The 25,393-nt window shown below is 42.3% G+C and overlaps 2 protein-coding genes and 1 non-coding gene across 3 annotated transcripts; all 3 read left to right on the forward strand.

Annotated features, from left to right (window-relative positions):
- Window positions 1–486: 486 nt before the first annotated feature.
- On the forward strand, window positions 487–589 carry LOC116469988 (U6 spliceosomal RNA). Its single transcript, XR_004248434.1, has one exon. It is a non-coding gene; the product is annotated as a U6 spliceosomal RNA (small nuclear RNA).
- Window positions 590–5,072: 4,483 nt separating this feature from the next.
- On the forward strand, window positions 5,073–6,008 carry LOC116468822 (olfactory receptor 4D11). The gene has a single exon (XM_032152961.1). The coding sequence runs from the start codon at window positions 5,073–5,075 to the stop codon at window positions 6,006–6,008; it is 936 nt and encodes a 311-aa protein (XP_032008852.1).
- Window positions 6,009–15,968: 9,960 nt separating this feature from the next.
- LOC116467869 (olfactory receptor 4D9-like) lies at window positions 15,969–17,172 on the forward strand. The gene is given in 3 exon segments (XM_032151509.1): window positions 15,969–16,226; window positions 16,457–16,538; window positions 16,541–17,172. Coding segments are annotated over 3 exon segments (972 nt in total).
- The last annotated feature ends 8,221 nt before the right edge of the window (window positions 17,173–25,393 follow it).

Here is a 25,393-nt window from a genome sequence, read left to right on the forward strand (position 1 = left end):
TGAGGTCAATTTGGAATTGGGGAAAAGGCAGCTTTTGCTTTCTGTGACCTCTTGAATGGTATAGAGAAGAGATTTTTCTCAGTCTTCTTTTCTCTAGACGAATCTTCTCAGGCTGAAATCAGCAGAGGTGATTCTTACCCTGAACTTAAACCTACAGTAACAAAGGCTCACAAAAGTTGAGAGACTCAGACAATAAACACCTGTCTACCCTTATTTAGATCTAACACAGAAACAAGAAGTTTATAGTGTAGGGGACAGGAGAAAACTCCCCCTTCATCCTCTGAAAGTTCACTGAAAATCAGCTGACAAAAGGCAGACGATTAGGAGAAAAGGAATACAAATTTATTTGATCATAGTTTTACATGACATGGGAGCCTTCAGAATGAAGACCCAAAGATGCAAGGAAAATGTTCATTTTTATGTTTAGGTTCAACAAGGTGTGGACAGCCATGTAGAAATATGATTGGACAAAAAAGGTATGATCACTTGCTTTGGCAGCACATATACTAAAAGTGGAACAATACAGAGGAGATTAGCATGGCCCCTTTACCAGGATGGCACGCAATTTAGTGAAGCGCTGCATAAAAATAAAAATTTTAAATTTAAAAAAATGATATGATCTAATGCTAATGGGCAATAGTGAAACCCAGCAAGTCCTGTCTGTTTAGATCCTATTTGGCCTCTCTGTGCAGCAATTCCTTCCTCCTAGGTATAAGGGAGTGCTCACTCTCTCTCTCTCTCTGTCTCTCTGGAATGGGGTTCTTATGACCTACAATCAAACAAAGTAGACCTGAGAATTTATTTATGGCCAACTCTTACACATAAAGGTGGAGTCACGGGGAAGTTAGAATAATATGTTTAGGTTTTATAGCTGGCTTTGGAGAAAAATGGTTCTGGTTTCCATGACCTGCCTTAGGGAAGAGGTATTGTAGTTTCTACAGCTAACCTTGGGGAAGAATGAAGGACTAGCCACCTGACACAGGAAGGCAGGAGAAGGTCAGAGAAAAACTTTTACTTCTGAGGCCTTCATTATGGGGTATTGTTTTCTGAGACCTTATGATGGCAATGATTTTCTTTTCTCTGTCTTTCCATGCTGTCATGTTTGCACCCTTTCTTTCCAGCCAAACTTCCCACTCATTAGCAACTTTCATATATTTAAATAGTCCCCTAAGGCCAGAATGTCCTTTTTCCCTGTTCCTGTATATCCCAAACATAAACACCACTTCCTCCATACAGCTTCACTGAGCCTCTTATTTGGAAATCATCCTCTTCTCACACTCAGCTCTTCATCTGTCCTTAGATCACTCCCATGTAACTATTAGATTTCAATGCTTTTCCCACTGCATTTAGATTATATTCCTTTCTCTCAAATAACCTAGAACTCTTCCCATACTCTATCAATATTTGCTAAATAATTGGATGGATTAAAAGTAGCAGAAGAGTGGAGCAGAAGCTGGGGGATGTTGTCTTTAAATTACCAAAGGCAGTTTGTGAACATGAGATGTATTTCTTTTGGACCAATAGTCCTGGCCTGGGGTCTGGGACATGGTTTACCTTCCACCCATGTGTGCGTAAACAATGTGCTATTTACATGGGGGTCCCTTTGAAGAGTTTAATAACTAAATTGGTTTTCCTCACATCTCTAGTAACCATACTGAGTTGGTGTTCCTAGTGACCATTTCCTCTCTCTTTAAGCTAATCAGGATTGATAGCTACCATTTAGTTCAATACACTCCATTTACTGATGAGGCTTCACTGTTAGGGTTACCCAGCATAGCACTAATCATGACAGATAACCAGCCCGTATGCTGAGAAGTTTACACAAGTTAATTCTCCAACCCTCATAACTTCCCTGTGAGGTGAGTATTATTATTATCCCCATCCTACAGATGAAAAAATAGAGGCTCAATGAGGTTATACACTTGCCCAAATCACACAGTGGCAAAGCCAGGACTTGAACACAGATGAGTCTTGATCCCAGAGCCCTTGCACTGAACAGTTTCTCTGGTCTGCTAATAAGATGTCAGAGAAGAAGCCAAACCAAGCTCTTTTTACTGTCATACACTGTCACCACTTTCTGGGCCACTGGAAGGCAAATATCTCCTAATTCCTTCAAAACAGCAAACGTTCTGATGAAGTGGTTGAGGACACATGTGTGGGAAACATGCAGTTCCTCTAAAAGAATGTCCATAAATATATTGGAAATATATTTATTGAAGAAGCTGTGTGTGGGAATTATTAACCTGGAGTTGTCTTTAAGGGAGCACACATATAATTACACTTATTACAGATTAGGCAATGCTCTAAGTACTGATGCTCTACATAGATTAACTTATTTAACCCTCACTAAAGTCTTATGAAGGAGATGCTATTATCTCCAAATTACTGATACAGAGAATGAGGTCAAGGGATGAAGCAATTTGCTCACGTTAGCACAACCGGTAAGTACTCAGCTGGGATTTGAACAGGCTGTGTGGTGCCAGAGTCTAGTAGGCATCTACCTCGAAGGTAGAATACTTCTTGGCAGCTTGTTTTTGGATTTACCCATTAAATAGATTTTGGACAAAATTGCCTAGAGAGGAAAGAAAACTTGAAGACAAAGTGAACTAAGTGAGAAGAAATATCTTCATTTAAATTGGAGAACACACCCAAAGAATGGGAAGAAAGGGACTTTTGCCCTTCATTTCTTTCTAATTATGGAAAGAAAAAGGAGATAAACTAGGAAGAAAGAAAATAAGGCCCATTTCAAAGAGTTACCCAAAAAAAAAAAAAAGAAAGAAAGAAAGGAATTCAAAAGCAACACAGTTATAAGGTAAGTGTATGTGTAACAGTTTTTTAAAAAATTACCAGCCAGGCGCGGTGGCTCATGCCTGTAATCCCAGCACTTTGGGAGGTCAAGGCGGGTGGATGACCTGAGGTCAGGAGTTCAAGACCAGCCTGGCCAACATGGTGAAACCCTGCCTCTACTAAAAATACAAAAATTAGCTGGGCATAATGGTGGGAGCCTGTAATCCCAGCTACTTGGGAGGCTGAGGTGGGAGAATCGCTTGAACCCGGGAGGCAGAGGTTGCTGTGAGCCAAGATTGTGCCACTGCACTCCAGCCTGGGTGACAGCGCAAGACTCCATTTAAAATAAAATAAAAAAAAAAACTCCCAAACTATTTTCAAAAGTGATTGTACCATTTTACATTCCCACCGGACTTCCGTTCATCTACATCTTTGTCCATTCTTGATATATCAATCTTTTTCATTCTAGTGACTCTAATGTATACTATTTTTAAATTATACTGTGGTTTTAATTTATATTTTCTGGTGATAAATGATGTTGAGCCTTTTCATGTGCTTATTTGCTATCTCAGTGTCTTCTTGCTGAAGTGTCTGTTCAAATAATTTGTCCTTTTTTCTCTTCTTTTTTTTTTAACTTCTTTTAGTGACTTCATTTCGTTAAAATAATTTGTTCTTGTTGCTTAATTGGGTTGTTTGTTCTCATACTATTGAATGTTAAAAGTTACAACCATTCCACTCTTAGCTACTTACCCAAGAGAACTGAAAACATATGTCCACACAAAGACCCAAACGTGAATGTTCATAGCAGCTTTATGGGTAATATTCAAAAGCCACGAATAACCCAAATGTTCACCTACAAGTGAGTGGATAAGCAAACTGTGGTATATTCATACAATAGAAAGGAACAAAATAGCAGTACACACAAAACAATGGATGAATTTCATGGTTGAAAGAAGGCAGACAAGAAGAAAATACACATAGTAGAATTTCACTTATAGAATATTGTAGAAAATACAAACTAATGTATAATGACAGAAAGCAGATCCGTGGTTGCCTGGACAAGGAAGGGTAAAGGGGGCAGGCTACAAAGGGGCACGAGGACATTTTCTGGGTGATAGATATATTCACTCTCTTAACTATAGAGATGGTGTCACAGGTATATATGTCAAAACTTATCGGCCAGGAGCAGTGGCTCACGCCTGTTATCCCAGCACTTTGGGAGGCCGCGGTGGGCGGATCACAAGGTCAGGAGTTTGAGACCAGCCGGGCTAATATGGTGAAACCCCGTCTTTACTGAAAATACAAAAATTAGGCAGGCTTGGTGGCACGTGCCTTTAATCCCAGCCACTCGGGAGGCTGAGGCGGGAGAATCACTTGAACCCAGGAGGCAGAGGTTGCAGTGAGCCGAGATCGTGCCACTGCACTCCAGCCTGGGCAACAGAGTAAGACTCTGTCTCAAAAAAAAAAAAAATTATCGAAGTGTGAATTCAAATATGTGCAGTCTATGGTTTGTCAATGATAGCTCGACAAAAATTATTTTTTAAGAAAGAAATTGAAACAACAGAAGAGAAGCTCTGAATACTATTTTTATTTCCATAGCTAAGGAGCTATTCACCACCCAGGGGGTTCAGTACCTAAAGTAGATTAAAGTAAAGAAAGAAACAAAGACGTCCCCTTAGAGAAGAATAGAGCAATAGAAATGAATTTTACGGCTTAAACATTTTATAATTTCTCATGGAAATAAGTTTGTGATTTAAGAAGGGAGGGGTGCTGCTTGCGTACAATTCAATCCAGTGGGGGGCCTCTTTGCAGACAGGCAGTCTTAGAACCATTTAAATGGAGCATCCAGTCTGGGAAAAAACAACAAAATCCTCAGCGCTTTGAAACTCAAGGTGTTCTAGTCACACAAAGTAAGCACTGCCTTACTCACACAACAAACTAATCCCATTTTTATATTTCCCATGCCACAATAGTCTCTTTCTAAATAGTTAATATCCCCCTCTGTTTATCTTGAATAATGTTCTAAGTATCTTGAATAACTGGAACATTATTTTTATGAATTTTTATACATTTTTTTAAATTGTAATTTATATAAGTGTATGCATGATCGTGTAATAAGATGTCATTTTACACGCATTGGCGATAAACTTGAAATTGTAATTCATGTGGTGGTAATATCTCACAAGTTTTCAGACCTAATACTTGAATCTATTAAGAGAGAGTAAACACTTTCTGAAGTAACATCATTTTTTCCAAGATATTCAGGAAAGAGAAAACACGATTCAATGGAGTTGAGAAATGTCACCAGAGTAAAAGAATTTATATTTCTGGGACTTACTCAATCCCAAGACCTGAGTTTGGTCTTGTTTCTTTTTTTATGTATTGTGTACGTGACAACTCTGCTGGGAAACCTCCTCATCATCGTCACTGTGACCTGTGAGTCTCGCCTTCACACCCCCATGTACTTCCTGCTCTGCAATCTAGCCATCCTTGACATCTGCTTCTCCTCCATAACTGCTCCTAAAGTCTTGCTGGACCTTCTGTCAAAGAAAAAGACCATATCCTATACAAGCTGCATGACACAGATATTTCTCTTCCACCTCTTTGGTGGGGCAGACATTTTTTCTCTCTCTGTGATGGCGTTTGACCGCTACGTGGCCATCTCCAAGCCCCTGCATTATGTGACCATCATGAGTAGAGGGCGATGCACTGCCCTCATCTCTGCCTCCTGGATGGGGGGCTTTGTCCACTCCATCGTGCAGATCTCCCTGTTGCTGCCTCTCCCTTTCTGTGGACCCAATGTTCTTGACACTTTCTACTGCGATGTCCCCCAGGTCCTCAAACTCGCTTGCACTGACGCTTTTGCTCTTGAGCTGTTGATGATTTCCAACAATGGCCTGGTCACTACCCTGTGGTTTATCTTCCTGCTTGTGTCCTACACAGTCATCCTAATGATGCTGAGGTCTCAGGCAGGAGATGGCAGGAGGAAAACCATCTCCACTTGCACCTCCCACATCACTGTGGTGACCCTGCATTTCGTGCCCTGCATCTATGTCTATGCCCGGCCCTTCACTGCCCTCCCCAAAGATAAGGCCATCTCTGTCACCTTCACTGTCATCTCCCCTCTGCTGAACCCTTTGATCTACACTCTGAGGAACCAGGAAATGAAGTCAGCCATGAGAAGAGTGAAGAGAAGACTCGTGCCTTCTGAAAGGGCATAGAAAACAAATCCAGGCCAGGCACAGTGGCTCACAGCTGCAACCCCAGCACTTTGGGAGGCCAAGGCGGGTGGATCGTGAGGTCAAGAGATCGAGACCATCCTGGCCAACATGGTGAAACCCTGTCTCTACTAAAAATACAAAAATTAGCTGGGCATGGTGGTGTGCACCTGTAGTCCCAGGTGCTCAGGAGGCTGAGGCAGGAGAATTACTTGAACCTGGGAGGCAGAGGTTGCAGTGAGCCAAGATCGTGCCACTGCGTTCCAGCCTGGCAACACAGCAAGACTCCATCTCAAAAAAAGAAAAAAAGGCTGGGCGCGGTGGCTCACGCTTGTAATCCCAGCACTTTGGGAGGCCAAGGCGGGCGAATCACGAGGTCAGGAGATCGAGACCACGGTGAAACCCCGTCTCTACTAAAAATACAAAAAATCAGCCGGGCGTGGTGGCGGGCACCTGTAGTCCCAGCTACTCGGAGAGGCTGAGGCGAGAGAATGGCGTGAACCTGGGAGGCGGAGCTTACAGTGAGCCGAGATTGCACCACTGCACTCCAGCCTGGGCGACAGAGCAAGACTCCGTCTCAAAAAAAAAAGAGGCCGGGTGCAGTGGCTCAGGCCTGTAATCCTAGCACTTTGGGAGGCCGAGGCGGGCAGATCACGAGGTCAGGAGATCGAGACCATCCTGGTTAACATGGTGAAACCCCGTCTCTACTAAAAATACAAAAAATTAGCCAGGCATGGTGGCGGGCGCCTGTAGTCCCAGCTACTCGGGAGGCTGAGGCAGGAGAATTACTTGAACCCAGGAGGCGGAGGTTGCAGTGAGCCGAGATCATGCCACTGCATTCCAACCTGGCAACACAGTGAGACTCCATCTCAAAAAAAAAAAGAAAAGAAAAGAGAACAAATTCAGCTCTTCATCACCAAGGACACCTTATATAATTTTTCCCATGAATTCACATTTACATAATCAGATACATTGTCAGCAAACCAACTATACTCACTACGAACAATTTGTCTTCCTATTTAAGTTAGTAGATAACTGATAACCCAAGCTTCTGTGCAGCGTGAAGTAACTAGTGTTATAGGAGTGAACTGACTGTTATTTTTCCAAAGACCAAGTAACCTTATGTCAATCAAGACAGCTATATGGCAGGCAGATAAGATGATTAAGTCCAATATTTTTTTCAGAAGATAAGGAAATAACAGCCCAGAGAGATAAAGTGATGTGTTCAAGGTCTTATATTAAGTTAATTACAGAGACATCTTCAGATGCCCAACCCATTGTTCTTCCACCACATGAATGTAATTTATTACATTGTTGGACCTGTCTATATCAAACTATAATCCTGTTCCAGAAGGATCTCATGATCAATGCCTCTGGCGTACATATATGTGGGTATGTATGGCCTATTGCAGATGGAGAAATTGGCCTCTGCTGAGTTAAACTAAAGTGGGCTAATGAGCTACTGAGAACTTCATAGGAACATAATTGTTATCCTCCTGGATTCCTACCAAGATTGATGAGGCTTGGGAAGATTTCTCATCATGGCCTAAAGGTATGTATCTTAATGCAGAACTAGACATGCCAGACATTCTCATGATGAGTTTGGATAAAGGCAAAACTTCAGAAACCACACACATGAAGCAATCTATCTCTACCATCAAAGGACCGATTTTCCAGTTGCAGCCTTACAAGGGTCAGTTTTGCCTTGGCCTCACCATTGAGAATTCACATTTCTTTTCACTGGAAAGAGAGAGAATGGGAGAGTTAAAGAAGAAAAAGCTCTACTCGGTCTATTTTTTCAAACTTCTGGTATTTGTGAAGAGGCAGTATAGGCTAGTGTTATTATCTGGGAGAGCAGTAAAGCATGGTGGATGAAAGTTCTAATTTCAGAATCATACAGACCTAAGTATGAATCCTATCTCTGCCATCCACCAGCTGTGCAGTCTTGAGCAAGTTATTTCACCTCTCTCTCCAAAGGTCATAGCTCACCTACACAAAGATTCTCGTTATAATATCCATCTCATGAGGTTGTTGTAAAGGACAAAATGAGATGGTATACATGAAATACATGATACCTGGCAGAGAATAAATATGCAACCAAAGATAAATGGCATTATTAATATCACCTTTATTGCTTTACCTAACACACCTTCTGTTTCCCATTGGCCTGTCACACCCTTCTCCCATATGACCCATACTCCTCATTTTTAGATAAAAAACTGGTTGAGTAGAAAACATGAAAATGTATATTGAGTTCAAAACATCTATCATGTTAAAATGTCTAGCTTTCTATTATCAAAACGTGACAATAGGTTTGCTTGTTATTTATAAGGCTTAAAGAGTCGCCCTGGGAGGGTGCAGTGGCTCATGCCAGTAATCCCAGCACTTTGGGAGGCCAAGGAGGGCAGATCACCTGAGGTCAGGAGGTCAAGACCAGCCTGCCCAACATGGTGAAACCCCATCTCTACTAAAAACACACACACACAAAGTAGCCAGGCGTGGTGGTGGGCACCTGTAATCCCCGCTATTCAGGAGGCTGAGGCAGGAGAATCATTTGAACCTGGGAGGCGGAGGTTGCAGTGAGGCAAGTTGTGACACTGCACTCCAGCCTGGGTGACAAAGCGAGACTCTGTCTCAAGAAAAAAAAAAGTCACCCTGAAGCTGATGACAGAAACAGCACAGGAGAATTTAATATCAAAAGAAGATAATGGGTCAAAAATAAACCCTGGCTTATAGAGTAGTCAAAAGGACAGGCCCCATGGGATGCAACAGTGAGCCCAAGGAGAGTAAATTAGCCAAAGGATAATGAATGTTGAAGGATAGTGAATGTTGAAGACAAACTTAAGTCCCTCATTGGATCTGGCCTGGCCCTATAAGCATTCATGAACTAACTGGCTCAAATGTTTGCCACTTCCTGTCACCTGATCAACAAAATCTAACTTCTTACAATATTAACTTACTTCTGCAAGCAAACAGATTCCAATAAAAAGTCACACTTGCCAAATCACTATTCACAGGGTCTTGCTACCTTTGCCCAAGTAGCTTTGGTCTCAAGAGTCCCTAGACTTTTCTTTATGAAATTGCCTGTGAAAAATACACACTACAAGCCACTTAATAGCCCATTTCACGCAAATCCATCCTTTGCCCTTTTCTTTCCTTCCTAACTCTTGTGACTCACTCAGATCAAGTTTTTATCTCTATATCAGAATCAGATGACTCCACAGATCTATAGGGCCTGATTAAGAAACATAATCCCAAGAGATCAAGAACCCAGGAACTCTTGGCATATCATTGTCCCTGTTGACTTCCTCATGACCGTGTCTAAACATGCAACATAACCTGATTCAATAACTCAGGACAGAAAAAGCAATTGCATCTGATCACACAAACACTTATCGGCAGTGACATAAAATCACAAGTTGAGCAGCATTTTTCCCACTTAAATTAGTTTTTACTAGTTTTTGTTTGTCTTGTTTTATTGTTTGTTTTTTGAGATGGAGTCTTGCTTTGTCACCTAGGCTGGAGGGCAGTGGCATGATCTCAGCTCACTGCAGGCTTCGCCTCCTGGGTTCCAATGATTCTCCTGTCTCAGCCTCCTAGGTAGCTGGGATTACAGGCACACGCCACCATACCAGCTAATTTTTGTATTTTTAGTAGAGATGGAGTTTCAACATGTTGGCCAGGCTGGCCTCAAACTCCTGACCTCAGGTGATCCACCCACCTCAGCCTCCCAAAGTGTTAGGATTACAGGCGTGAGCCACCGCACCCAGCCTAGTTTTTATTTTTATTTTTATTTTTTGAGATGGAGTCTTGCTCTGTCACCCAGGCTGGAGTGCAGTGGCACGATCTTGGCTCACTGCAACCTCTGCCTCCCGGGTTCCAGCAATTCTCCTGCCTCAGCCTCCCAAGCAGCTGTCATCAATAAATAAAAATTGTATATATTTACAGTGCACAGTACAATGTGATGTTTTATTATACATATACATTGTGAAATGATTGTTGTATGCTTTCACTATTTTTTAAGCTCTGCTGCTAAGAACTGTAGAAAAGTCAACTGACTCTGGGCACACATGTGGCTTTCAAACTGCTCTTTTATGTATGTGCTCCCCAAATCAAATGTTTTCATAGTGAATATCTCTGGGTACACATGAAAAAATAACATAAAATAACTATGAAGTAACTGAGTTGATGTATATCAAGAGCTTTACCTAAAGTGAGCTATACATTTCAGAGATGTAGGTTAAAATAACTCTGGGGGCTGATGGGGCGCAGTGGCTCACGCCTGTAATCTCAGCCACTTGGGAGGCTGAGACAGGAGGATCACTTGAACCCAGGAGGCAGAGGTTGCAGTGAGTTGGGATCATGCCACAGTACCACTCCAGCCTGGACAACAGAGCGAGACACTGTTTAAAGAAAAAAAAATGTCCTGGGACAATGTACATGTTGCTTTAAACAGAAAATGTGGCCAGGTGCCGTGGCTCACGCTTGTAATCCCAGCACTTTGGGAGGCAAAGGCAGTTGCATCACCTGAGGTCAGGAGTTTGAGAACAGCCTGACCAACATGGTGAAGCCCCACTTCTATTAAAAATACAGAATTGGCCAGGTGTGGTGGCAGGCGCCTGTAATCCCAGCCACTTGGGAGGCTGAGGCAGGAGAATTGCTTGAACCCAGGAGGCAGAGGTTGCAGTGAGCCAAGATTGCACCATTGAACTTCAGCCTGGGCAACAAGAGCGAAACTGCATCTGAATAAATAAATAAATAGAAAATGCACATATAAATCTATACAGTCTCTGAGAGCTGCTCTGACAGTGGCCACAGAGCTTTGAATTTTTCATTGTTACTTTTTTATTTATTTAAGTTTCATTTCCTAGCTGATTGCAGGCAAAGTGACTTTGGTCAAGAGGAAGACTGCACAGTCATTGGTGTGGTTTAACAAAACACTATCTTCCTGAGCCAAAGAGGAAAATGCACTGTCTCATGTGCTTCCTCTAGAGGAAAGGGTATGTCCTGAGTGCACTGGTGCCTCTGCATATATGTATGAGAGAGAACAGAGAAAAAATGAGAAAGAGGGAGAGAGAACAAAAGAGAGAGAGTACAAGACAGAGAGCACTTGGTGACATTTTAATGACTCCCAAAGGAACTCCTGAGTTGTATTGTAGCATATTATATTGGCCACTCAGCTTCCACATTCATACCTAATAATATTCCCTTTGCTAATTCCTATATTGGGCTGTGGCTGGAGACTAATACAGGTGGCCAAAACGTAGTAAGGCAGAAAAGAGTCAGAATACTGTAATTACCTGAGGTTGCCTTTTCCCATCTGAGGAAAGAAGATAAGAAAATTACTCACTTTGAGGTAGGCTTTACATTAAACAGAGAATTTCCCCAGTACCTGCTTCTTCTAAAATGCAGCTGGGGCATAAGTGGATCAATTTCCCACTTAAAGATTAAACCAGCAGTTAGTGTTAGTGCCTATGAACTTCTGAAACTGAAAAGCTGTTCGTGCTTAATTTTGAGAAATGCTGCAAATGTGTAGAATGTTCCTATAGAAGCCAAGACTCTTAAGAAGCAAAGAAAAGAGGTAGTTTTTCACTATTAGAAAGAGGGAAAGTGTGGCTTGCAAAATATAGGAAGACGGTCAGTTGGCTTCAGGAAATGTGGCTGTATTTTAGTTGGGACATTGAGGTTCAAAGTTTATTAAAGGTAGTTGAGAAGGTGCTGACATCACCAGCTCTCAGGAGGATGACTGCCTTGGAAAAACAGCCTTTGAAGGCAGTAATTCCTGTGTTTAGTAGATGCAGTTTTGCCTCTTGACTGGGAATGAAATTTTGGAGGAACTGAGTAAGATGTTTTAATGACAAGATTGTCTGTGCCTTCATGTACCACTGAATATGAATAATGCTTCTAGTAAAAGTTTTAGGGATTCAATCAAGAGTAAGGGATTTTCAAAATTGGAAAAGAGAAAACCATGATATGTGTGGCATCCTAGAAAGTCAACTTAATGTAGAGAATGAGGAAGAATTTGCTCAATGGGATGCTGGGGTATGGGGGGAACTCTCAGTTTGCAGGCTCTGTCCAAGATATTTGATAAGCTTGTTTCCAAAGAAGGGTCCCCTTTGGGATGATTTTTTTTCCTTTTTTTTTTTTTTTTTTTGAGACAGAGTCTCACTCTGTCACCCAGGCTGGAGTGCAGTGGCGCAATCTCTGCTCACTGCAAGCTCCGCCTCCCGGGTTCACGCCATTCTCCTGCCTCAACCTCCCAAGTAGCTGGGACTACGGGTGCCCGCCACCACGCCCAACTAATTTTTTTTGTATTTTTAGTAGAGACAGGGTTTCACCGTGTTAGCCAGGATGGTCTCGATCTCCTGACCTCGTGATCTGCCCGACTCAGCCTCCAAAAGTGCTGAGATTACAGCCTTTTGGATGATTTTTAAGAAATCCTCATTATCTTTATTCTGACATTGCTAGACACGTGAAACTGTATTTCTTTATTCATTTCCCCACCCACTCTTTTTTTTTTCGAGACGGAGTCTCCATGTCACCCAGGCTGGAGTGCAGTGGCGCCATCTGGGCTCACTGCAACTTCCACCTCCCAGGTTCAAGTGATTCTCCTGCCTCAGCCTCCCACTTAGCTGGGATTATAGGCGCCAACCACCATGCCTAGCTAATTTTTGTATTTTAGTAGAGACAGGATTTCACCATGTTGGCCAGACTGGTCTAGAGCTCCTGACCTCAGGTGATCTGCCTGCCTCGGCCTCCCAAAGTGCTAGGATTACAGGCATGAGCCACCGCACCCAGCCCATCTTTCTATCTTAACTGTAAACTTCTTAAGGAAAGAATCTATATTTGAGTCACCTTTCCCTCAAAAAGACCACCTTCGTGTTATGGAAATCATACATAGAGGAAGGAAATAAGAAAGAATATAGGAAAAAACTGAAGAACAGGAGAAAGGAAGAGGGGAGGGAGGGAGAGGACAGGTGATATGGGACACTCTTAGGCTTGTCGCAGTGGTTTCCTGAGCAGAAGATTTGAAAACCATTGACTGATCATTGCAATATCCAAAAGAAAGTTCCTAGAGTGGGATGCTGTCATTTACTAAAATACGTATCTGCATTCCAGATTAACCAAAGGTACCTTCTTGGATGATTCCTTCACTTTCCAGCCCTGATAAGTACAATGTAGGGAGTTCTTCCTTCAAGGATTCTGGAGACTTGAAATCTGTGATGATTATTCTGAACATTTATTCTTGCCACCCCATATTGTTGACATAAATACCTTGGGAGGTGATTGAGAGAATCTGAATAAATACCAAGGGAATGGGAAAGAGAGCTCTTATTTTTCCGTATGAGTAAAAGAAAGAGTGCTGCTTAGGGAAGCATAGTCTTTTAAGGACTTTTTTCCCTAAGTTTAGAAGAGTAAAATGGAAAAAAGAAATAGAGAAATTAAAGCCAGAATCAGAGAAAGAACTATGTGTGGACACCACGGTCACCTACATAACACAAAAATTTAAGAACACCTCAAATCCATACGTGAGTAAAAAATAAAACGGTAACTCTTGGGTTGGTCACAGTGGCCCGTGCCTGTAATCTCAGCACTTTGGGAGGTCCAAGCAGGTGGTTCACTTGAGCCCACGAGTTTGAGACCAGCCTGAGCAACGTGGTGAAACTCAGTCTTTTTGTAAAAATGCAAAAAAAAAAACAGCCAGGCATGGTGGTACAACCTGTAGTCCCAGCTACTGGGGAGGCTGAGGTGGGAGGATCAGTTGAGCCCAGGAAGCGGAGGTTGCAGTGAGCCACGACTGCACCACTGCACTCCAGCCTAGGCAACGGGAGTGAGATCCCGTCTCAAAAAAACAACAACCCAACAAAAAGTTTACTCTCAGATGATAGCTGGTGAAGACTATAACCATGTAAGTATAAAAGTAACTGTTACAAAAGTGAGTGGTCCATTAAATTTTGCTTTAAATGTAATTCATTCTTTAAACATGAGATTAAAGTGTTATAAATGATAAGTGTTATGTTTGTTATTTAAAACTTCATACTGAAGTGTAATATGCTAACATACAGAAAAACGCACATACATGTACAGCTCAATGAATTTTTTTTTTTTGAGACAGAGTCTCGCTCTGTCACCAGGCTGGAGTGCAGTGGCGTGATCTCAGCCCACAGCAACCTCTGTCTCCTGTGTTCAAGTGATTCTCCTGCCTCAGCCTCCCAAGTAGCTGGGACTACAGGCGCATGCCACCATGCCCAGCTAATTTTTGTATTTTTAGTAGAGACGGGGTTTTACTATGTTGGCCAGGCCTCCACCCGCCTCAGCCTCCCAAAGTGCTGGGATTACAGGCGTGAGTCACCATGCCCGGCCAACTCAGTGAATGCTTTTACACCAGCAGAATATGCCTGCTGGTGTAAATCAGCACCCAGATCAAGAAATGGAATATTACCAGCACCCAGAAGCCTCCCTTAGGCTCCCTTCAGTTTTGTACATATGAATAAAATGGAAGAGTGCATACTCTATGGTCCCTGGATTATTTAGCACAACACTATGTTTGTGGGATTCACTTATATTATTACGTATAGCGTAAATCATTCTCATTACTGTATCGTATTGTGTGAACATAACACAATTTATTTATCTTTTCTACTGTTGATGGATTTCTGAGTCATTTTCCAGTTTGAAGAAGTTATAATCAGTGCTACTGGTCAGGTGTGGTGGCTCATGCTTGTAATCAACCTTAAGAGGCCAAAGTAGGAAGATCACCCGAGGCCAGGAGTTTGAGACCAGCCTGGGTAACATAGGGAGACCCCAACTCTATAAAAAAAATTAAAAATTATTCCAGCATAAAAAAATAAATAAAAAGAAAAAATCATTCAGGTGTGGTGACAGGCACCTGTAAGTCCCAACAACTAGAGAGGCTGAGGTGGGAGGATCGCTTGAGCTCAGGAGTTTGAGGCTACAGTGAGCTATAAGCTCACCACTGCACTCCAGCCTGGGTGACAGAGTGAGACCCTGTCTCAAAAAAAATAAAAAATAACAGTGCTGCTATGAATATTCTAGGACATGTCTTTTGATGAACATATGTACATATTTCCTAGAAGTAGAAATATGTCCTTAGGAGATATATAGGTAATGATATACAGATAGATCCTTTAAAAGAGATATATCAGCATACATGTAGATATATAGATATCCTCCTATGTATATATAAAACTATATCTATATATAGTCTTAGCAGAGATAATCAAATAGCAAAGTGATTATACCAATTTTACACACCCACTAGCAGTGTATTAGAGTTCCAACTGTTCCACATCTTCACCACCACTTTTTCATCTTTTCAGCTTTTATCTTTTTCAATTTAGCCATTCTGGCGTGTATATTGTGGCTTATTGCTATAACTAATGAAGTTGAATTGGCATTTGGATATCCCTTTTGTGAAGTATTGGTTTCAATCTTTTGCCATTTTGAGGTTGGGTCGTCCAGCATTTTTACTGATTTGTGGAGGCTCTTTATATATTCTGAACATGAGTCATTTCTCAGATAAATGTATTGTAAATATCTTGCTCCATTTGCAGGTTATCTTTGAATTCTCATAATGATGCTTTTATGAACAGAAATTCTTCATATATTCAGATTTCTTCCTATTATTTATTATTTTAAGTGTCAGATCTTATAGTGAAAGTACAATTGAATAGATTCACGGACTTGCAACCTCTGTTTCAGCAGCAGCAGTGAGAGAACTTTGTCTCCTTGGATGACTGAATCAAAAACCTGGGTAATCTTTCATCCAGTGGTGGCATACTGACTTGCAGACACAGTGAGTGCATAGGAAAAAGAACTTCCTCCTAATTCTGAGCCAAAACGTAAGTGAAAAGACAACACTAGATTTTAGGACATATCAATATTATTTAACTGCACTATTATTTCTTTCAGAGATGAACCTGATAAAGGATTTGTGAGTCAATGGATCAGAGAAATTACACCACAGTGAAAGAATTTATCTTTCTGGGAATTACTCAGTCCCGAGAACTGAGCTGGGTCTTATTTATCTTCCTGTTTTTGGTGTACATGACAACTCTAATGGGAAACCTCCTCATCATGGTTACAGTTACCTGTGAATCTCACCTTCACACACCCATGTACTTCCTGCTCTGCCACCTGTCTATTCTTGACATCTGCTTTTCCTCCATCACAGCTCCTAAGGTCCTGATCTATCAGAGTGTAATCCCAGCACTTTGGGAGGCCGAGGCAGGCGGATCACGAGGTCAGGAGATCGAGACCACGGTGAAACCCCGTCTCTACTAAAAATACAAAAAATTAGCCGGGCGTGGTGGCGGGCGCCTGTAGTCCCAGCTACTCGGAGAGGCTGAGGCAGGAGAATGGCATGAACCCGGGAGGCGGAGCTTGCAGTGAGCCGAGATAGCGCCACTGCACTCCAGCCTGGGCGACAGAGAAAAAAAAAAAAAAAAAAAAAAAAAAAAACCATCTCCTTCAGTGGTTGTGTCACTCAGATGTTCTTCTTCCACCTTCTGGGGTAGCAGACGTTTTTTCTCTCTCTGTGATGGCGTTTGACCGCTACATAGCCATCTCCAAGCCCCTGCACTATATGACCATCATGAGTAGAAGGCGATGCACAGGCCTCGTCGTGGCTTCCTGGGTGGGGGGCTTTGTCCACTCCATAGCGCAAATTTCTCTATTGCTCCCATTCCCTTTCTGTGGACCCAGTGTTCTTGACACTTTCTACTGTGATGTCCCCCAGGTCCTCAAACTTGCCTGCACTGACACCTTCACTCTGGAGCTCCTGATGATTCCAAATAATGGGTTAATCAGTTGGTTTATATTCTTCTTTCTCCTCATATCTTACACAGTCATCTTGATGATGCTGAGGTCTCACACTGGGGATGGCAGGAGGAAAGCCATCTCCACCTGCACCTCCCACATCACTGTGGTGACCCTGCATTTCGTGCCCTGCATCTATGTCTATGCCCGGCCCTTCACTGCCCTCCCCACAGACACCGCCATCTCTGTCACCTTCACTGTCATCTCCCCTTTACTCAATCCTATAATCTACACGCTGAGACATCAGGAAAAGAAGTTGGCCATGAGGAAACTAAAGAAATGGCTAGGACATTCAGAAAAGGTTTTTAATTCAACCAGGATAAGATAGTACCCATATTTAAAGATAGACGTTAAATTTCACTTTCTCAAAATGGGAAAAGAGCATGTTCATGCCCAAAATAAAGAGATACCTATGGCCACCATCGAGTCCTAAAAGAAGTTATTTGATTGTATACGCTGGGGACCACGTGGATGATACTGCTTTAAGACAAAATCTGCTCAAGTCTTTCCCTACTCACTTTCAATTATTCATTCCACAAATTTTTATAGAGCATACACTATATGCCTTAAAGTACTGGGATTCAGATTGCTGTAAAAAGATTAAATGTAGTCACCTTCCTGGAGGCATAACCCAAAATACTTTTTAAAAAATATAAACAGGCCAGGCGTGGTGGCTCACACTTGTAATCCCAGCACTTTGGGAGGCCGAGGCGGGCGGATGACCTGAGGTCGGGAGTTCGAGACCAGCCTGACCAACATGAAGAAACTCAGTCTCTACTAGAAATACAAAGAAAAATAGGCTGGGCATGGTGATGCATGCCTGTAATCCCAGCTACTTGGAAGGCTGAGGCAGGAGAATCACTTGAACCTGGGAGGCAGAGGTTGAAGTAAGCTGAGATTGCACCATTGCACTCCAGCCTGGGCAACAAGAGTGAAACTCCATCTCAAAAAAATTAAAAAAAAATTAAAAATAAATAAACAAAGTGCTAGGGAAACTGTAGCCACAATATTACTTGAGAGTTTCCAAAGACATTTAACAGCCAGTAGACATTTTCAAGGGGAAAAAGATCAGAAAAGAACAATCCAAGCAAAGAAAACAACATGTACACATCCACATGAGGTGTCTTATGCCTGTAATCCTAGCACTTTGGGAGGCTGAGGTGGAGGGATCACTTGAGCCCAAGAGTTCAAGACCAGCCTGGGCAATTTAGTGAAACCTCATCTCTACAAAAAATCATGATAATAGGCCAGGCGCGGTGGCTCATGCCTGTAATCCCAGCACTTTGGGAGGCCAAAGCGGGTGAATCACAAGGTCAGGAGATCAAGACCATCCTGGCTAACATGGTGAAAGCCCATCTCTACTAAAAATACAAAAACAGAATTAGCCAGGCGTGGTGGTGGGTGCCTGTAGTCCCAGCTACTGGGGAGGCTGAGGTGGGAGAATGGCATGAACCTGGGAGGCGGAGCTTGCAGTGAGCCGAGATCACACCACTGCACTCCAGCCTGGGCAACAGAGCAAGACTCTGTCCAAAAATAATAATAATTAATAAATAAATAAAAATTAGCCAGACATGATGGTGCACGCCTGTAGTCCCAGCTACTCGAGAGACTGAGGCAGGAGAGATTGAGACTGCAGTGAGCCATGTTCACTTCACTGCACTCCAGCCTGAGCGACAGATCAAGACACTGTCAAAAAAATAGAAAAGAAAAGACAAAAAGAAACCAGCATGTGCAAAGGAAGAAAATGAGGCGAGATTGTGCCACATTTATGTAACAGTGAACTCAGTGCAGCCATGGCGTAATACACTCTTAGGGTGAATACTGGTACTGGACCTTTAAAAGAAAAGTTGGGAAGAATAACTCCATTTATGACCACCTGAACAATGCAAGCCCATGATTTCTGTTGAGGAGAGAGGATCCCCAATTCACTTCAAGGACATAATTTCCTCCTAGGAGAAGGAAATAATGCTGTTAGTGAGAGTGTTCATAAAGAAGAATCACTGTTGCCGGGCGCGGTGTCTCACGCCTGTAATCCCAGCACTTTGGGAGGCCGAGGCGGGTGGATCACGAGGTTAGGAGATCAAGGCCAGCTTGACCAACATGGTGAAACCCCATTTCTACTAAAAATACAAAAATTAGCCAGGTGTAGTGGTGAGTGCCTGTAATCCCAGCTACTCGGGAGGCTGAGGCAGGAGAATCGCTTGAACCTGGGAGGCAGAGGTTGCAGTGAGCCAAGATTGCACCACTGCACTCCAGCCTGGGTGACAGAGCAAGACTCCATCTCAAAAAAAAAAAAAAAAAAGAAGAAGAAGAATCACTGTTAAGGCTGTGGACAGTTCCTTTGATTTTGAGAAAAAAATGAGCAAAGGCAGATGCCAAGCTCTCGCATGGGAAGCAACTGACTCCCCCTTATATAGCAGGATTAGCCAGATCCAAATTTCCCACTGTTTCTGTACACAGGGGTCTCACCACTCCTTTACCTGTGCCACTCAATCTATTAGAAGGTAAATAAAGGGTATAGAAAGGATGATAGTTTAATTAGTGAACCTGAGAATTTGCCAGTCTCTGTTGTGAAAGAGACAGGGATAGTGCTAGGAAAAGATTTATCTGACAATCCAGCTGATATTCTGCTAAGATCTATTGACTTCACCATACTGTGTTCCCCACTATGATAAAGCTCAAGCCATAGCAGCTGGCACACATTTATCAATCAGAGTAGGCCAACCATTGCAACAAAAATGTCCACAGTCTAAGTAGTTAGCCATAACAAAAGTTTACTTATTGCTCATGTCACAGGCCAATGCTGGTCTGCAGAAAGAAGGCACAGTGCCACACTGTCATTCAGAAATGCAGGCTTCTTCCGTCTTGGGCTCCACATTCTCTAGATCCTCAGAATCCTGTCCATGATCCAGCAGATGGAGAAAAAGAGAGAGAATTAAGAATAAGCGATTCTCCATGTTCTCACTCATAGGTGGGAATTGAACAATGAGAACTCATGGACACAGGAAGGGGAACATCACATTCCGGGTACTGTTGTGGGGTGGGGGGTGGGGGGGGCGGGGACAGCATTAGGAGATATACCTAATGCTAAATGACGAGCTAATGGGTGCAGGAAATCAACATGGCACATGGATACATATGTAACAAACCTGCACATTGTGCACATGTACCCTAAAACCTAAAGTATAATTAAAAAAAAAAAAAAAAAAAGAATAAGCGATTCTCCTGCCTCAGCCTCTTGAATAGCTGGGACTACAGACATGCACCACCATGTCTGGCTAATTTTGTATCTTTTTTTTCATAGAGATGAGGTCTCACTAAGTTGCCCAGGCTGGTTCAATCTCTTGGACTCAAATGATCTCTCCACTTCAGCCTCCCAAAATGCTAGAATTACAGGCATGAGACACCTCACCTGAATATGCTCATGCTGTCTTATGCTCCACAGTCTCTAGACCCTCATAATCCTGTTCATGCATCCAGCAGACAGAGAAAGGGAGAGAAATTAAGAATTATGGGGAAGGGAGGGGTGTGTCTTTATGGGACAGTCCTGGAAGTGGTGTGAACTACTTATGACCACATGCATTGGTCAGCCCTTGGTCACATTGCCTCACCTAACTGCAACGGAGCCTGGAGAATGAAATCAAACTCTGCTCCCAGAAAGAAGAAAATATGAAGAACAAACTCAAGTGATGTCTTCCGCATGTAAGATTCACTGCTAAGAAATCACAATTGGGTTACATTACAAAGATTAAGACTTTGTCTTAAAAGGATTCTCTTAATACATAAAAATGTTTGCTACAGGGCTGGGTGTGCTGGCTCATGCCTGTAATCCCAGCACCTTGGGAGGCCAGGGAGGGTGGATTGCTTGAGCTCAGGAGTTTCAGACCAGCCTGGGCAACATGGCAAAACCCCATCTCTACAAAAAATATAAAAATTAGCAGAGCATGGTGGCACACACCTGTAGCCCTAGCTACTCAGGATACTGAGCTGGGAGGATCACTTAAGCCTAGGGAAGTCAAGAGTGCAGCGAGCCATGAATGCCGCACTGCACTCCTGCCTGGGCGAAAGAGTGAGACCCTGTCTCAAAAAAAAAAAAAAGAAAATTTTGCTGGAAAGACAACTAGACCCTTAGAACACACAGAGAGCCAAACTGAAATGAAGGAGATGGGGGGAAATTTTTATTAACTTAAAGGAAGAGAGAAACGATCAAGGTAAACCCTGGGATTAGGATGACAGTAGACTAGAAGGGCAGGGTTCCATGAGATAGAACATTAGGGTAGAGTGCCCCAAGAAGATTGGCCAAGAAGACAATCGTCATAGAAAGCAACTCTCACTTACTCCCAAACTTTTCATGGGCTTGTTGTAAACAAGTTTTATTAATGCAGGAGCTCCTTTAGCAACGAATGTTCTCCAAAACTACCATTTGACAGAGCAATCCCATTGCTGGGTATATACCCAAAAGAAAATAAATTATTCTACCAAAAAGACACATTCAGCTGTATGTTCACAGTAGCAAAGACATGGAATCAGCCTAGATGCCCATCAATGGTGGACTAGATGAAGAAAATGTGATACATTATACACCATGGAGTACTATGCAGCCATTTTTTAAAATGAATTCATGTCCTTTACAGCAACATGGATGCAGCTGGAGGCCATGATCCTAAGCAAATTAATGCAGGAACAAAAAATCAAATACCGCATGTTCTCACTTATAGGTGAGAGCTAACCACTGATTTACACATGGACACAAAGATGGGAACAATAGACACTGGGGCCTACTTGAGGGGAGGAGGGTGGGAAGAGTGTGAGGTCAAAAAACTACCTATTAGGTACTATGCTCACTACCAAGATTGTCTTCTTGGCCAATCTTCTCTGGGCACCCTACCCTAATGTTCTATCTCATGGAACCCTGCCCTTCTAGTCACTACCTGGGTGACAAAATCATTTGTACACGAAACCCCAGCAACACACAATTTACTCATGTAACAAGCCCACACATGCTTGTTGTTGTTGAACCTAAAATAAAAGTTAAACAAAAATGAAATCAATGTTATCTTCTTTGCTGATTGACATTTCCTGTGTTCTATTTCTACCACTCAAAAATGTTCTGAATTATTTTCCAATATTGGATATCTTTCCCCAAGTATGAAAATGCTAATATAGGCACAAATTAGTTTTCAGCTGGATCCAGCTGCAGCTATCGAATCACCACTTCCTGCCTGGCTCCATCCTTGTTCCAGTATCATTGTTCCCCTCACCATCTAGTACTTTTTGCAACGATACCTTTTTTCCTACCTCCCTGTTGGTTTTACCGAAAACAAGACCTTTGCGACTGGGAAGAATTTTAAGTGACCAAAACTCTGCACAATCTTAGTTTATGTTCCTGAGTGTAGGATCTCACAAATGGGCAACCCAGCAAAAGTTGCCCATGCAGCTGCTTTGGACTAATTGGAGAAGTGGAGAGAGTGTCAGAGTAATTCAGAGATACTGAATCCTTTGGACAAGGAGAGCGATAGAGCCAGCTACAGGAAAGGAAGGGTTCAGCTCTGGATAATAATGATCAGATCAGTTTTAGACATTTGAAATTAGAGATGTGCAACATACCCAAGTGAGATAAATCTATGGTGAGAGACAAGGTATCAAAAATACATGCAAAACAATCTGACAGAGTGAAGAAAAGTAATTGGGCCAGGCGCAGTGGCTCACGCCTATAATCCCAGCACTTTGAGAGGCCAAGGTGGATGGATCACCTGAGGTCAGGAGTTCAAGACCAGCCTGGCCAACATGGTGAAACCCCGCCTCTACTAAAAATACAAAAATTAGCTCGGTGTTGTGACGGGTGCCTGTAGTCCTGGCTACTTGGGAGGCTGAGGCAGGATAATCACTTGAACCCAGGAGGTGGAGGTTGCAGTGAGCTGAGATCATGCCACTGTACTCCTGGGCCACAGAGTGAGACTCCAAAAGAAGGGAAAGGAAGTGAAAGGGAAGGGAAAGGGAAAGGGAAGGGGAAGGGGAAGGGGAAGGGGAAGGGGAAGGGGAAGGGAAGGGAAGGGAAAGGAAGGGAAGGGAAAGGAAAGGAAAGCAAAAGAACACCAAGTTATTCTGGTGATCTCAGCATCGTCAAGATGCCTCTACCTGAAACAAAATACAGATTAATCCAAGTAATTATTTGATGTTATATACTTCTGATAAATATACTCCTCTTTTAATATAACATCAAATAATTACTTGGATTAATCTATATTTTACTTTAGATAAAGGCCTTGTCTTAGGAAACTATTAAATATTAAACTGATTCTAGCTTAACCTACATAGATCATGTAAACTTGGTCCTACCATCTTTTATGTTTTTTCTATATAAAGAAGGCTTCTTTTAAATTTCTGCAGTATTTTTTCATAAGCAAATAAATGCATCTATATATTCAAACTGTCAAAGGAGTTATCCTAGTTTAGGAGTGATGCTGACGTTTGGGTCTTCTTTCAGAAATTCAAAGAAGATTCAGATTGCTTTGGCTTAGTTTCTAAGATGCTAGTATAGTCAGAACCACAGGACCCATGTGTAAGCATCCACAAAATTCCATCACGAAGTGCTACTCTGGAGAAGTCTACAGAGTTTTGTTGTTGCTTTTGCATTGCTTGTTTTTCAAGTCTGAAAGAAAATGTTTTCAACATAGTTCCTGCTCAATAAAACAGATTATTCATTCAGTGTTATATTAGGAATCTATGGCTGCATAACATATTACCCCAAAAGTTTGTGGTTTAAAACAAACAAAAAAAAAAACCAACTTACTTTTTATGTCACAGTTTCTGTGGATCATGAATCTAACACAACTTAGCTAAGTTGTGGGCTTCAGGGTCTCTCAGAGGCTACCATCAAGGTATCAGCTGGGAGCCACAGTCTCATCTCAAGGTTCAACTAGAGAAGGATCCATTTCCAAACTCACGCATACAACTGTGGGGCAGAATTATGAGTTGTTGCACTGAGGGCTTCAGTTCCTTAGTGGCTGTTGCTGGAGGCTATTCTCAGTTTTCAGAGATGAGTTTTCAAAAATTACATTGAGAGTGAGCTGAGATCAAGAGTTTTTGAGGGGAAAAATGAAATTATTTGCTTTTAGGACCTCGGAACCCTCAGGCCTGGAAGATGAGTATTCAAAAAATATATCACAATTAAATATTTGGAGAATGAGTAGTACCAACACATCATATGTCTGTATATTTCCTCTCTTCACATGAGAAGTTTGGTGGAAAACAAGGAAGAAAATGCGTTTCCTAGACTTTACGATCCTCTGATTATCTACATTAAAAGGACAACAAGCAGGCCAGTGCAGCGGCTTACACTTGTAATCCCAATACTTTGGGAGGCCGAGGTGGGTAGATCACCTGAGGTCAGGAGTTCGAGACCAGCCTGACCAACATGGTGAAACCCCGTCTCTACTAAAATACAAAAAGTAGCCCAGCATGGTGGTGCATGCCTGTAATCCCAGCTACTCAGGGGGCTGAGGCAGGAGAATTGCTTGAACCTGGGAGGCGCAGGTTGCAGTGAGCTGAGTTCGTACCACTGCACTCTAGCCTGGGCGACAGAGTGAGACTCTATCTCCAAATTAAAAAAAAAAAAAAAAAAAAGACAACAAGCAAATCATCTGCCTAGAAAAAAAAAAGAGGATGGGATAAAACACACAATACTAGGAGTTCTATTCATTTTTCCTAAGTTCCTACCTCTTAAGAAGATAGACTCCCGTTTAGTCCCCTATGACCTCTTTAGGCAAAGCTTGGGGCTCTAAGCCCAGTCTGTAAGGATTCATCTCATCCCCTACATTGGGAGAATTCCAAAAGCAAAATATGTGTGTTGCACACACCTACCAGTATATGTCTGACTTCTTAATAACTCCCAATGGAACTTCATCTCAATAGGAAAGTCCGGCCGCTCAACTTCAAAAGCCACATCCAAAAATATATTCCCTTTGGTGATCATTTCCTTGGCTCTGAGACTAATGGACTGGTACTCATGGCAGGCCCACTGTGGGGCAGTATGGTGGAGTCATGCAGAAGTGATTCTTGGAGCCTGCAAGGGAGAAGACACTGAACCAACCAACCCCTCAGATGCAGGTCTACCTTAAAGGAGAATAGTCCTGGACAAGCAATGACTCCTAAAGTCAGAACAAATGGCCAGTTCTGCTTCTTGGGTAGGGATTAGAGGTAGGGGCTTTAAATGAGAACATTGCATTAAGTTAGAGCTTTGTGGTGTGTGCTTGTATGTCTAAATGTTTATCTATGCAGGTGCACCCACGCACAGCCAATTTTGAAGTATTATTGTAGATTACTTAGAAATGTATTGAATGCTAATGATGCTCTTGATAGGTATAGAATCACATACATTAAAGCTAAAAATTGTAGTGGTTCAGAGCAGAATTATTAGTTGTTCAATATTAGGAAGGTGACTTGAAGTGCATAGACAGGTCAACTTGTTAAGAGAAAGGGAGCAATATATGCTTTGTGGACAATAGAGTCGAGGGGTTCTCCAGGTTGGAGATGCTATAAAATTCCCT

The sequence above is a fragment of the Hylobates moloch genome, unplaced genomic scaffold, assembly GCF_009828535.3.
Source record: "Hylobates moloch isolate HMO894 unplaced genomic scaffold, HMol_V3 SCAFFOLD_5, whole genome shotgun sequence".
NCBI lineage: Eukaryota > Metazoa > Chordata > Mammalia > Primates > Hylobatidae > Hylobates > Hylobates moloch.

Excerpts from the sequence above, each read along its gene's own strand:
- LOC116468822 (XM_032152961.1), top strand. The coding sequence starts at position 5,073 with ATGGAGTTGAGAAATGTCACCAGAGTAAAAGAATTTATATTTCTGGGA.